The following is a 13,458-nucleotide window of genomic DNA, read 5'->3' on the forward strand; positions in this document are numbered from 1 at the left end:
GCGCTCAATACGATTGATGATGATCATCATCATCAGTCGTATTTATTGAGCGCTTCCTGCGTGCAGGGCACTGTACTAAGCGCTTGGGAAGCACACACAGAGTCCGAGGGAAGGAGGGGCATGCCTAGTTAGCGGGGTCCTCACCTACCGCCCGAAAGGGAAACTGAGGCGCCAAGGACTGCTTTGTACAAGAGTTTTTTTTTTTTTAAAAAAAAGAACAACGAAAAGAAAAGAAAATTCAAACCACAATGGGCCCCGTTGGCTCCCCGTGACCACCGTTTCGCCCCCCCCCCCAGCCCCCCTCGCCGCCGCTCCCCGCCGTCTGTTCTCGGGGGGCCCCCACGGAGGCCCCCGGGGCTACCACCCCGAGATCCCCCCAGCCCCGCCGGGGAAGGCCGGGGCGCCAGTGTCCGCAGTCCGACGGCGGCGATGACGACGAGGGGGGACCGGCGGGCCCGCGACGCCTCCTTCTCTCCCGCTAAGAGTCCGAGCGGGAGAGGGTCGGGCCGGACTGCGCCGTCTCCCCCCGCTTCTCGTCAGTCGGAGCGGAGCCCGCCGAGGGCCGAGGGGGCGGGGGGGGGCGTCCGTCACCACAGTCGGTGCTGGTGTAGGTTCCGGCTCAGGACGGAGCGGACGTCGGCGGTGAACCTGGGGACGGGGAAGACGCAAGGAAATCAATCAATCAATCATATTTATTGAGCACTTACTAGGTGCAGAGCACTGTACTAAGCGCTTGGGAAGTACAAATTGGCAACATATAGGGACAGTCCCTACCCAACAGTGGGCTCACAGTCTAAAAGGGGGAGACAGAGAACAAAACCAAACATACTAACAAAATAGAATAGATATGCACAAGTAAAATAGAGTAATAAATATGTACAAGCATATATACAGGTGCTGTGGGGAAGGGAAGGAGGTAAGATGGGGGGATGGAGAGGGGGGATGAGGGGGAGAGGAAGGAAGGGGCTCAGTCTGGGAAGGCCTCCTGGAGGAGGTGAGCTCTCAGCAGGGAAGCGAGGTTGAGGGCTGGGTCTCGTCCGCCTCCGGGCCACCCGGGGCCCCGGCTCACCTGAGGGCGTCGAGCATGGGGAGCAGGTTCAGGAGCGCCGTGTCGCTGGGGTCGCTGAACCAGGACTTGATGGGGATGGCGTTGTCTGGTCGGGACGGGGCGGGGGGTCAGGCGGTGGAAGATCCCCGAGGACAGGGATGGCCCCCGCCGTCCATCGACGCCGTTTCCCACTCGCTCCCCCCCCCCCACCCCCCGCCCCGGGCTCCTCCTTCCGCCCTACCGGGGTGACTCCTGTAGGCCCCTGGGGAGTTGTCCAGGATGACGATACTGGAGAGGTCGCTGTGGACCACGGACAGGTCCTTGATGTAGCTGCCCAACTCCAAAGTGCAGTGCTGGGACGGGGCGGGGGCACAGACCAAGCCGGTTAGCGCCCGAGACCCCGGTCGTCGTCATTCCCCCGGGCCCGGCCGGGCCTCCCCGCCGCTCACCTGTCTGTAGTACCTCCTCTTGAGGATGCTGCGGCTGTTGTCCAGCCGGTCGGCCACCGCTGACCCATAGATCTCCATGCTGGCCGTAAACACCACCAGCTCGTACCACTGGCTCACCTGCGGCGGGGGGGGGGGGGGGAAGAGGAGGCACCTCGGGCTCTCCACAGCTCCCGAACCCCTACGACACCCCGACACGCACACCCCCGCCCGGCCCCCGCTGGTACCCTCCCTTCCGACTCACCACTTCTAAGAAGAAATCCACGTGGGGCCGCTTGTGTACAAAAAAACGGACGGGGTGTTTGTCTATCACCACCTGCGGGGGAACGGGGGAGCTCAGGGGACGGGGGCGCCCGCTGCCCGGTCCGGGGGGGGGGTTCGGGGGGCAGCTCACGGAGGACGGGGTGAACCCGGGAGGGGTGGGGACGGGGCGGGCCCTCGGACCTTGAGGATGAAGTCGGGGGGGCGTGCCGGGCCGCACCGTGGGCCTCAGGACCCCGTCGTGATGAGAGTGGATCAGGGTCTCGTCCAGGTCCAGCACGAGGATCTTCCTCTTCACCTGGCCTGGGAGCGAGCGGAAGACGCGTCTGGGCGCTGGGAACCCAGATGTCTTACGGCCGCTTCCCGGGCCTACGGGCACGGACGCCCCACCACCCCCGCAAGCCAGAGGGTCCTGGGGCTCTTGGGCCCCAATCTCCCTCACCTCCAACACCCCGGCCCCCCTCCCAATCGATCAGGTGTATTTATTACACGCTTGCTACGTGCGGCACACCGAACTAAACGCTTAGGAGAGGATAATAAAATAGAGCCGGTGGACACGATCCCTGCCCTAAAAAGACCTTACGATCTAGAGGGGGAGACGGCCGTTAAAATAAGTCACAGATAATGGAGATGGGCGAGGATAGGGATAGGTACCTAAGGGCTGCGGGGGGTGGCTGGGGTGAATATCAAGTGCTTAAAGGGTACAGGACATTAAAATAAGTCACAGATAATGGAGATGGGTGAGGATAGGGATAGGTACATAAGGGCTGCGGGGGGTGGCTGGGGTGAATATCAAGTGCTTAAAGGGTACAGGACGTTAAAATAAGTCACAGATAATGGAGATGGGCGAGGATAGGGATAGGTACATAAGGGCTGCGGGGGGTGGCTGGGGTGAATATCACGTGCTTAAAGGGTACAGGACGTTAAAATAAGTCACAGATAATGGAGATGGGCGAGGATAGGGATAGGTACCTAAGGGCTGCGGGGGGTGGCTGGGGTGAATATCAAGTGCTTAAAGGGTACAGGACGTTAAAATAAGTCACAGATAATGGAGATGGGCGAGGATAGGGATAGGTACCTAAGGGCTGCGGGGGGTGGCTGGGGTGAATATCACGTGCTTAAAGGGTGCATGCCCAAGTGCACAGGTGGCACAGAAGGAAGGGCGAACAGTGCGGGAGAAATGAGGGATTGGCCTGGGGAGGCTGCTTGTTGCCAACTTGTACTTCCCAAGCGCTTAGTACAGTGCTCTGCACACAGTAAGCGCTCAATAAATACGATCGATGATGATGATGATGACTTGAGGTGAGCTTTCTACGTGGGGAGAGCGGTGGTCTGGCGAAAATGAAAGGGGAGAAGAGTTCCAGGCCAGAGAGAGGATGAAGGGCAACAAGATAGATGAGATTGAGGTACAGTGAGTAGGCTGGAGTTAGAAGAGCCAAGTGTGCGGGCTGGGCTGGAGTAGGGAATCAGCGAGGCGATGGTGAGGAGTTGCTGTGTGACGCGGAGGTGGAGGAGCAACCACCGCAGGTTCTTGAGTGGAGAGACGTGGACTGAACGGTTTTTCGGAAAAATGAACCAGACGGCAGAGGGAGGTAAGGACTTGGAGCGGGGAGAGACGGGAGGCAGAGTGGTCAGCGAGGAGGCTGATGTGCCAGTCCGGGACGGATAGGAGAAGCGCCTGGATCGGCGTGGTGGTAGTTTGGATGGAGAGGAAGGGGTGGGTTCTAGAGCGGTTGCGAAGGTGGGACCGACACGATCGGGTGACAGGCTGAACCGTGACCCGAAGCCCGGCCGCTACCCCTCCAGTTGGGGTCCCCAGCTTCCGCGGCCTCACCGAGCCGGTTCCGGGAGACGAGAGACAGGGGGAGGACATCATAACGCACAGTCTGGTACTGGATCACCTGGGAGGAGAGGAAGAAGAGAGCGAGGGAATCAGCCGGCAAAGCCCACCTCCCCAGAGACGCGGTGACGCTGCCCGTGGGGAGATCCTCCTAGCACCGGCCGGACGGAGCCCCGGGGGCGATGGGGGCGACTGGCCGGGGTCAGGGGGAAACCACGGATGCCGGAGGGCACGGCGCCCGGTTCCAGAGTGGAGGTGGCGGGCCGGGGAGGGCCGACACCTGGGTCCCGGAGAGGTGGGCCGGGGTCAGATCGGTCAGCTGAGCTCCACTGGCTCGAGGCCCGGGGGCCTATTTTAACCAGCCACCTGTCCTCCTGTGTCTCTGTGAGCTGAGTCACAGGTTGCACGGGACCCTGCCACCCCCCCCGGGGCCCCCGCCATCAACGCAGCTGCTGGAGGACCCCCCCCCCACCAGAACGCCAGCCCCCCGGGCCCGGGCACGTCCCATCCGTGCCACCAGAAAGGCCAAAGCTGGGCCCGGCTTGGGCCTCCTGCCCTCTGGCTCCCACGGACATCTAGGCACTGGCCTCTCCTCTCCCCGCCCAGACCCGCGTACCCTGCCCCAGAGCCCCCAGCTCAGCTCCTCACCCCCAGGCATCCTACAGTCATCCCTGGCCCCCAAACCCAGGTCTCTCCCCCCCCAGCACATGCTGGACTTTGGGAGGGGAGGACCAGGGCTGTCCCCGTCCACCCAGAGGCCCCCAATCAATCAATCCATTCACCGTATTTTGCGCAGAGCACTGTACTGAGCACTTAGGAGAGAACAATAGAGTAGGTAGATATGTTCCCTACCCACAGGGAGCTTATGCTCCTGCCCAGCCATCCTCATTCATTCATTCAATTGTTTTTGAGCGCTGTGCGCTGTACTAAGCGCTTGGGAAGTACAAGTTGGCAACATCCTCCCATCCGGTTCCCTGCTCCCAATGGCATCTGCCCTCCCGCTGGTCTCCGTGTCACCTGACCGGGGCCCGGGCCGGGGAGGGAGGCCGCTCGGGTATCCCGCTCCTGCTATCTGGGGCTGCGAATGCCGGGCATGCGGAGAATGCCTGGAGCAGCTGCCCTTGGCAATGGGGAGGGGGATGGCCGGGGGGAGGACAGCGGGCAGGGAGCAGGTTGGCCCCTTCCCCGGCTCGTGCGGCCCTGGGCCGGGGAGCGGGAAGTTGGGCACCCCGGGGAGGGGCAGCCACCTTGAGGGCATCTGGGAGGTGGGTGCCGACAGACCCTGGGACCGGAGCCCTGCCCTTCACCCCTCCGGTCCTCCAGGGACTCAAGCATCCCGTCCCCCTCCCATGAGGGCACCGACCCTCGTGCGGTCCACCCCGTGGGAACCTCCAGGCCGGGATGCCCGCCAGACCCCGTCCCCTGCCCCTTCGACAGGAAGGGAGCGGGGGGAGAATGCCGCACCCCGGGTGGACGGGCCAGGGTGTCTCAGGTCAGGCCTTTGCCCCCAGGACTTCCCACGGCCGCCGCCGCCGCCTCCTCCCTCCCTCCCGGCCTGCTTTCGGTTTCCTGCTGGCACTTCCTGAAACCTCCGGTCCTGCCGGGCTGCCTCCCACCCACCCTCCCCGCCTGAGTGGTGGGGAGCCCCCCGACCCGTGCCCTCCCCTCTATGCTCCTGCAACTCAGCTGGTCTGAGACAACTGGTTGGGCCAGTTGAGGTCAGCTGGGGTGAGACCCCGACACCACCGGGACCCCTGGACATTCACAGGCTGCTCATTTTTAGGGCCTCGGGGCCGCCCCTCTCCGCTAGCCGACCCCCCCACCAAGTTCTCCCCAACACTGCAGCGAGGCTCCCGACAAGCGCTCAGTAAGCGCTCAATAAATACGATTGAATGAATGAACAATCGGCCTCAACCTTCGCTCCCCGACTCCAGTGCACCCCTCCGGCCCCCCCCATCCCCTTCCTCCTAGAAGACTTCTCCCCACCAGAACTTCCGTTCTCCCTGGGGAACGCTTTTTGAACGGCCCTCTCCAAATTCAATCCCAGTATCCTCAGGACCTCTCGGGCTCCTTCTCAACCCAATTCAGGGGTGTTCCCGGCCCGGTTCCTCCGGGGGGAGGAGACGGGGAATCCCTCTCCTCCCTCAGGACTTCCCCAAACTTCAGCATCCCCAAAACAGTTGGCCTCACTTCTCCCTGAAGACCGTCCCCACATTCTGACCCACAGCAACCTCACTTCCCGGACCCCCGGGCGTTCGGAGACCCAAGGAGGCTCCCGTGGGGATGGTGTTTTGCCAAGGGGGCAGGGAGGGGGGTCCTCCACAGGTCTCCTAGCTCTAAGGCCTCCCCCGTGCAGATTTTCCCACCTTTCCCGGTCTATTATACTCCGTCCAACGTCACAACCCCCTGCCACCCCACCTCCACAGGCAGTCCCCGATACCCCCATCCCCCCCAAACTCCTGCTCCGCATCACACCCCCCTTCCACCCCTTTGTAGACCCGCTGCCTCCCCCCAAGCTGGAGCCCTCTCCAGATGCAGAGAAGCAGCGCGGCTCGGTGGAAAGAGCCCGGGCTTTGGAGTCAGAGGTCATGGATTCAAATCCCGGCTCGGCCAACTGTCGGCTGTGTGACTTTGGGCAAGTCACTTCACTTCTCTGGGCCTCGGTTACCTCATCTGTAAAATGGGGATGAAGACGGAGCCCCACTTGGGACAACCTGATCACCTTATAACCTCCCCAGCGCTTAGAACAGTGCTTTGCACATAGTAAGCGCTTAATACCATCATTATGATTATGGGTTGAAATCCCGGCTCCGCCAACTGTCAGCCGTGTGACTTTGGGCGAGCCACTTCTCTGGGCCTCAGTTCCCTCATCTGTAAAATAGGGATGAAGACTGAGCCCAACTTGGGACAACCTGATCACCTTATAACCTCCCCAGCACTTAGAACAGTGCTTTGCCCATAGTAAGCGCTAAATAAATACCATCATTACGATTATGGGTTCAAATTCCGGCTCCGCCAACTGTCAGCCGTGTGACTTTGGGCGAGCCGCTTCTCTGGGCCTCAGTTCCCTCATCTGGAAAATGGGACAGACTTGGGACAACCTAATCACCTTGTAACCTCCCCAGCGCTTAGAGCAGTGCTTTGCACATAATAATAATAATAATAATAATAATGGCATTTATTAAGCGCTTACTATGTGCAAAGCACTGTTCTAAGCGCTGGGGAGGTTACAAGGCAATCAGGTTGTCCCACATGGTGCTCACAGTCTTAGTCCCCATTTTACAGATGAGGTAACTGAGGCCCAGAGAAGTGAAGTGACTTGCCCCAAGTCACACAGCTGACAATTGGCAGATCCGGGATTCAAACCCATGACCTCTGACTCCAAAGCCCGGGCTCTTTCCGCTGAGCCACATGGGTTCAAATCCCAGCTCCGCCAACTGTCAGCCGTGTGACTTGGGGCGAGCCGCTTCTCTGGGCCTCAGTTCCCTCATCTGCAAAATGGGTCAGACTTGGGACAACCTGATCACCTTGTAACCTCCCCAGAGCTTAGAGCGGCACTTCGCACGTAGTAAACGCTTACTAAATGCCGTCATTATTATTATTATTCTCCTCCAGCGACCATTTCCCGTCAAGCCAGTGGGGTCTAAGCCCCCCCATGAGGATTCCCCCGACTCTGGTTCCTCTGATAACGGCCTCTTCCAATCAATCAATCAATCAATCGTATTTGTTGAGCGCTTACTGTGTGCAGAGCACTGTACTAAGTGCTTGGGAAGTCCAAGTTGGCAACATATAGAGACAGTCCCTACCCAACAGTGGGCTCACAGTCTAAAAGGGGGTATTTATTGAGCGCTTACTGTGTGCAGAGCGCTGTACTAAGCGCTTGGGGAGTCCAAGTTGGCAACATATACAGTCCCTACCCAACAGTGGGCTCACAGTCTAAAAGGGGGTATTTATTGAGCGCTTCCTGTGTGCAGAGCGCTGTACTAAGCGCTTGGGAAGCCCAAGTTGGCGACACAGAGAGATGGTCCCGACCCAACAGCGGGCTCACAGCCTTCCACCCACGCCTGGACTACTTCCCTGCTGTACCTGACCACCTTGCCACCTCCCCAGCGCTTAGAACAGCGCTTCAATCAATCAATCGTATTTATTGAGCGCTTACTGTGTGCGAAGCACCGTACTAGGCGCTTGGGAAGTCCAAGTTGGCAACCTATAGAGACAGTCCCTACCCAACAGCGGGCTCACAGTCTAAAAGGGGGAGACAGAGAACGAAAACCAAACATACTAACAAAGTAAAATAAATAGGGTATGTGCAAGGAAAATAAATAAATAAATAGAGTAATAAATATGTACAAACACATACACATATTTCGCACATAGTAAGCGCTTAATAAATGCCACCGGTATTATTATGATTATTACAATCAATCGGCTCCCGCCCAGAGTAATAAATACGTGCAAACATAGTTACATACATACACACACTTCACACATAGTAAGCGCTTCATAAATGCCACCGTTCTTATGATGATGATTATTACAATCGGCTCCCGCCCAAATAGAGTAATAAATATGTACAAACATAGATACATATACACACACACATACTTCGCACATAGTAAGCGCTTCATAAATGCCACCGTTCTTATGATGATTATTACAATCAATCGCCCCCCGCCCAAATAGAGTAATAAATATGTACATAGAAACCTATACACACACACATACTTCGCACATGGTAAGTGCTTCACAAATGCCACCGTTATTATTATGATTATTACAATCAATCGGCTCCCACCCAGAGTAATAAATATGTACAAACTTAGATACGCATATACACACACATACTTCACACATAGTAAGCGCTTCATAAATGCCACCGTTATTATTATGATTATTACAATCAATCGGCTCCCGCCCAGAGTAATAAATATGTGCAAATACATATACACACACACACATACTTCACACATAGTAAGCGCTTCATAAATGCCACCGTTATTATTATTATTCTTGTTACAATCAATCGGCTCCCGCCCAGAGTAATAAATATGTGCAAACATAGATACATATACACACATACATACTTCACACAGAGTAAGCGCTTCATAAATGCCACCGTTCTTATGATGATGATTATTACAATCACTTGCTCCCTGTCCAAATAGAGTAATAAATATGTCCAAATATAGATACATATATCATCATCATCATCATGAATCGTATTTATTGAGTGCTTACTATGTGCAGAGCACTGTACTAAGCGCTTGGGAAGTACAAATTGGCAACATATAGAGACAGGCCCTACCCAACAGTGGGCTCACAGTCTAAAAGGGGGAGACAGAGAACAAAACCAAACATACTAACAAAATAAAATAAATAGAATAGATATGTACAAATAAAATAAATAAATAGAGTAATAGATATGTACAAACATACATACATATATACAGGTGCTGTGGGGAAGGGAAGGAAGTAAGATGGGGGGGATGGAGAGGGGATTATATATATATACACACACATACACACACACACTTCGCACATAGTAAGCGCTTCATAAATGCCACCGTTATTACTATGATTGTTACAATCAATCGGCTCCCGCCCAAATAGAGTAATAAATATGTGCAAACATAGATACATATACAGATACATATACACACACACACATACTTCGCACAGAGTAAGCGCTTCATAAATGCCACCGTTCTTATGATGATGATTATTACAATCAATCTCCCCCCGCCCAAATAGAGTAATAAATATGTGCAAACACAGACACATACACACACACACACTTCGCACATAGTAAGCGCTTCATAAATGCCACCGTTCTTATGATGATGATGATTACAATCACTCGCCCCCTGCCCAAATAGAGGAATAAATATGTCCAAATATAGATACACATATACACACACACACTTCGCACATAGTAAGCGCTTAATAAATGCCACCGTTATTATTATGATTGTTACAATCAATCGGCTCCCGCCCAGAGTAATAAATATGTGCAAACATAGATACATATACACACACACATACTTCGCACAGAGTAAGCGCTTCATAAATGCCACCGTTCTTATGATGATGATGATTACAATCACTCGCCCCCTGCCCAAATAGAGGAATAAATATGTCCAAATATAGATACACATATACACACACACACTTCGCACATAGTAAGCGCTTAATAAATGCCACCATTATTATTATTATTGCTACAATCAATCGGCTCCCGCCCAGAGTAATAAATATGTGCAAACATAGATACATACACACACACACATACTTCGCACAGAGTAAGCCCTTCATAAATGCCACCGTTCTTATGATGATGATGATTACGAGCCCCTTCCTTCCTCTCCCCCTCGTCCCCCTCTCCATCCCCCCATCTTACCTCCTTCCCTTCCCCACAGCACCTGTATATATGTATATATGGTTGTACATATTTATTACTCTATTTATTTTACTTGTACATATCTATCCTACTTATTTTATTTTGTTGGTATGTTTCGTTTTGTTCTCTGTCTCCCCCTTTTAGACTGTGAGCCCACTGTTGGGTAGGGACTGTCTCTATGTGTTGCCAATTTGTACTTCCCAAGCGCTTAGTACAGTGCTCTGCACATAGTAAGCGCTCAATAAGTACGATTGATGATGATGATGATTACAATCACTCTCCCCCTGCCCAAATAGAGGAATATGTCCAAATATAGATACACATATACACACACACACTTCGCACATAGTAAGCGCTTAATAAATGCCACCATTATTATTATTACAATCAATCGGCTCCCGCCCAGAGTAATAAATATGTGCAAACACAGATACATACACACACACATACTTCGCACAGAGTAAGCGCTTCATAAATGCCACCGTTCTTATGATGATGATGATTACAATCACTCGCCCCCCGCCCAAATAGAGGAATAAATATGTACACACATAGATACACATATACACACACATACTTCGCACAGAGTAAGCGCTTCCTAAATGCCACCGTTATTATGATGATTGTTACAATCAATCGGCTCCCGCCCAAATAGAGTAATAAATATGTGCAAACACAGATACATACACACACACACACTTCGCACATAGTAAGCGCTTCATAAATGCCACCGTTCTTATGATGATGATGATTACAATCACTCGCCCCCCGCCCAAATAGAGTAATAAATATGTCCAAATATAGATACACATATACACATACACACTTCGCACATAGTAAGCGCTTCATAAATGCCACCGTTCTTATGATGATGATTACAATCACTCGCCCCCCGCCCAAATAGAGTAATAAATATGTCCAAATATAGACACACATATACACATACACACTTCGCACATAGTAAGCGCTTCCTAAATGCCACCGTTATTATGATGATTGTTACAATCAATCGGCTCCCGCCCAAATAAGAGTAATAAATATGTGCAAACATAGATACATACATACACACACACATACTTCGCACAGAGTAAGCGCTTCATAAATGCCACCGTTCTTATGATGATGATGATTACAATCACTCGCCCCCCGCCCAAATAGAGTAATAAATATGTCCAAATATAGACACACATATACACATACACACTTCGCACATAGTAGGCGCTCCCTAAATGCCACCGTTATTATGATGCTTGTTACAATCAATCGGCTCCCGCCCAAATAAGAGTAATAAATACGTGCAAACATAGATACATACACTACTTATACAGTACTACTTATACTGCTTCATATACTACTAGACACACACATACTTCACACATAGTAAGCGCTTCCTAAATGCCACCGTTATTATTATTATTATTGCAATCAATCGGCTCCCGCCCAAATAGAGTAATAAATATGTGCAAACATAGATACATATACACACACACACTTCGCACGTAGTAAGCGCCTCATAAATGCCACCCTCATTATCATCATTAATGTGATTATTACCGTGCGGACCTGCCGCCTTAGCAGGTAGAGGCAGAAGCTCCAGAACTTGGCGGCGAAGGCCACGAAGGTGCGCAGCCCCAGGAGACACTGGGTCCGCATCATCCCGACGCCGCCGGTCCCCCGGGACCCCGCGGGCCGGTGGGGGGGGGGGGGCAGCCCCCCAACGGCGGGGAGGGGGGGAGGGGCGCACCGGAAAACACACACACACACACACACACACACTCACACACACACAGGGAGGAAGGGGCGGGACACCCCCCCCCCTACGGGAGGGATGCTCCGGCGCGCAGGCGCACTGGGAAGCGCGCGCTCTCGCGCACGCGCGACGGGGAGGGGGAGCCGCGTCCGGCCCCCCCCCCTCCCGGCCGAGGCGACCTTTCAACCCGCCCCTGCCGCCGCCGCAGCCGCCGCCACCGAATCCCCCCGTCCGCCAGGCGCCATTTTACCGCCCGGCGGCCCCGTCGTCCTCCTCCTCCCGCCCCCCTCTCTGTGACGCAACTTCCGGCGGAGCCGAGTCCCGCCCCTTCCGGTTGGGGGAGGCCTCACTTCCGGTCTGTGGGGCGCCCCCGCCCCTCCAGGGAGGGCGGGGGAAGGGAGGGGGCGGCACTGCGCAGGCCCGGAAGGCGGGGCGGCACTGCGCAGGCGCGGAAAGCGGGGCGGCACTGCGCAGGCGCGGAGAGCGGGGCGGGGCGGAGACCGCTCATTCATTCACAGGCTAGAACGGGGGGACGGAGAACGGAACGTATTAGCAAAATAAAATAAATAGAATAAATAGGTATAAATAAAATAGAGTCATTCATTCAGTCGTATTGATTGAGCGCTCACTGCGCGTGGAGCACCGGACTAAGCGCTTGCGCTTGGGAAGAATAGAAATCTATTCTATTTATTTTTATTTTATTTTGTTAGTATGTTCGGTTCTGCACATTGTAAGCACTTAATAAATGCCATCGTTATTATTATTCATTCGTTCATTCAATCGTATGTATTGAGCATATTTATTGAGAATAATAATAATTATTTATTTATTTATTTATTTTACTTGTACATTTCTATCCTATTTATTTTATTTTGTTGGTATGTTTGGTTCTGTTCTCTGTCTCCCCCTTCTAGACTGTGAGCCCACTGTTGGGTAGGGACTGTCTCTATATGTTGCCATCTTGTACTTCCCAAAGCGCTTAGTACAGTGCTCTGCACACAGTAAGTGCTCTATAAATACAATTGATTGATTGATTGATTGAAGTCCAAGTTGGCACCCTAGAGAGACGGTCCCTACCCAACAGAGGGCTCATAGTCTAGAAGGGGGAGACGGACAACAAAACAGAACATATTAACAGAATACTGTTGGCATTTAAGCGCTTACTATTTGTACATATTTATTCTATTTTGTTAATAGGCTTTGTTTTGTTCTCCGTCTCCCCCTTCTAGACTGTGAGCCCGCTGTTGGGTAAGGACCGTCTCTATAGGTTCCCAACTCGTACTTCCCAAGCGCTTTGTACGGTGCTCTGCACGCAGTAAGCGCTCAATCAATACGATTGAATGAATGACTCTATTTTATTTGTACATATTTATTCTACTTATTTTATTTTCTTAATATGCTTTGTTTTGTTCTCCGTCTCCCCCTTCTAGCCTGTGAGCCCGCTGTTGGGTAAGGACCGTCTCTATAGGTTCCCAACTTGTACTTCCCAAGCGCTTAGTACGGTGCTCTGCACGCAGTAAGCGCTCAATAAATACGATTGAATGAATGACTCTATTCTATTTATTTTGTTAATATGCTTTGTTTTGTTCTCTGTCTCCCCCTTCTAGCCTGTGAGCCCGCTGTTGGGTAAGGACCATCTCTATATGTTCCCAACTTGTACTTCCCAAGCGCTTAGTACAGTGCTCTGCACGCAGTAAGCTCTCAATAAATACGATT

General features: G+C 53.1%; 1 protein-coding gene across 1 annotated transcript; it reads right to left on the bottom strand.

Moving 5' to 3' along the window:
* Nucleotides 1-499: 499 nt before the first annotated feature.
* CTDNEP1 (CTD nuclear envelope phosphatase 1) lies at nucleotides 500-11,688 on the bottom strand. The gene is given in 9 exon segments (XM_038768730.1): nucleotides 500-648; nucleotides 1,070-1,154; nucleotides 1,290-1,401; nucleotides 1,498-1,614; nucleotides 1,739-1,810; nucleotides 1,939-1,959; nucleotides 1,961-2,058; nucleotides 3,590-3,656; nucleotides 11,547-11,688. Coding segments are annotated over 9 exon segments (735 nt in total). The 5' UTR covers nucleotides 11,649-11,688; the 3' UTR covers nucleotides 500-587.
* Nucleotides 11,689-13,458: the final 1,770 nt, after the last annotated feature.

Source organism: Tachyglossus aculeatus, chromosome Y4, assembly GCF_015852505.1.
Source record: "Tachyglossus aculeatus isolate mTacAcu1 chromosome Y4, mTacAcu1.pri, whole genome shotgun sequence".
NCBI lineage: Eukaryota > Metazoa > Chordata > Mammalia > Monotremata > Tachyglossidae > Tachyglossus > Tachyglossus aculeatus.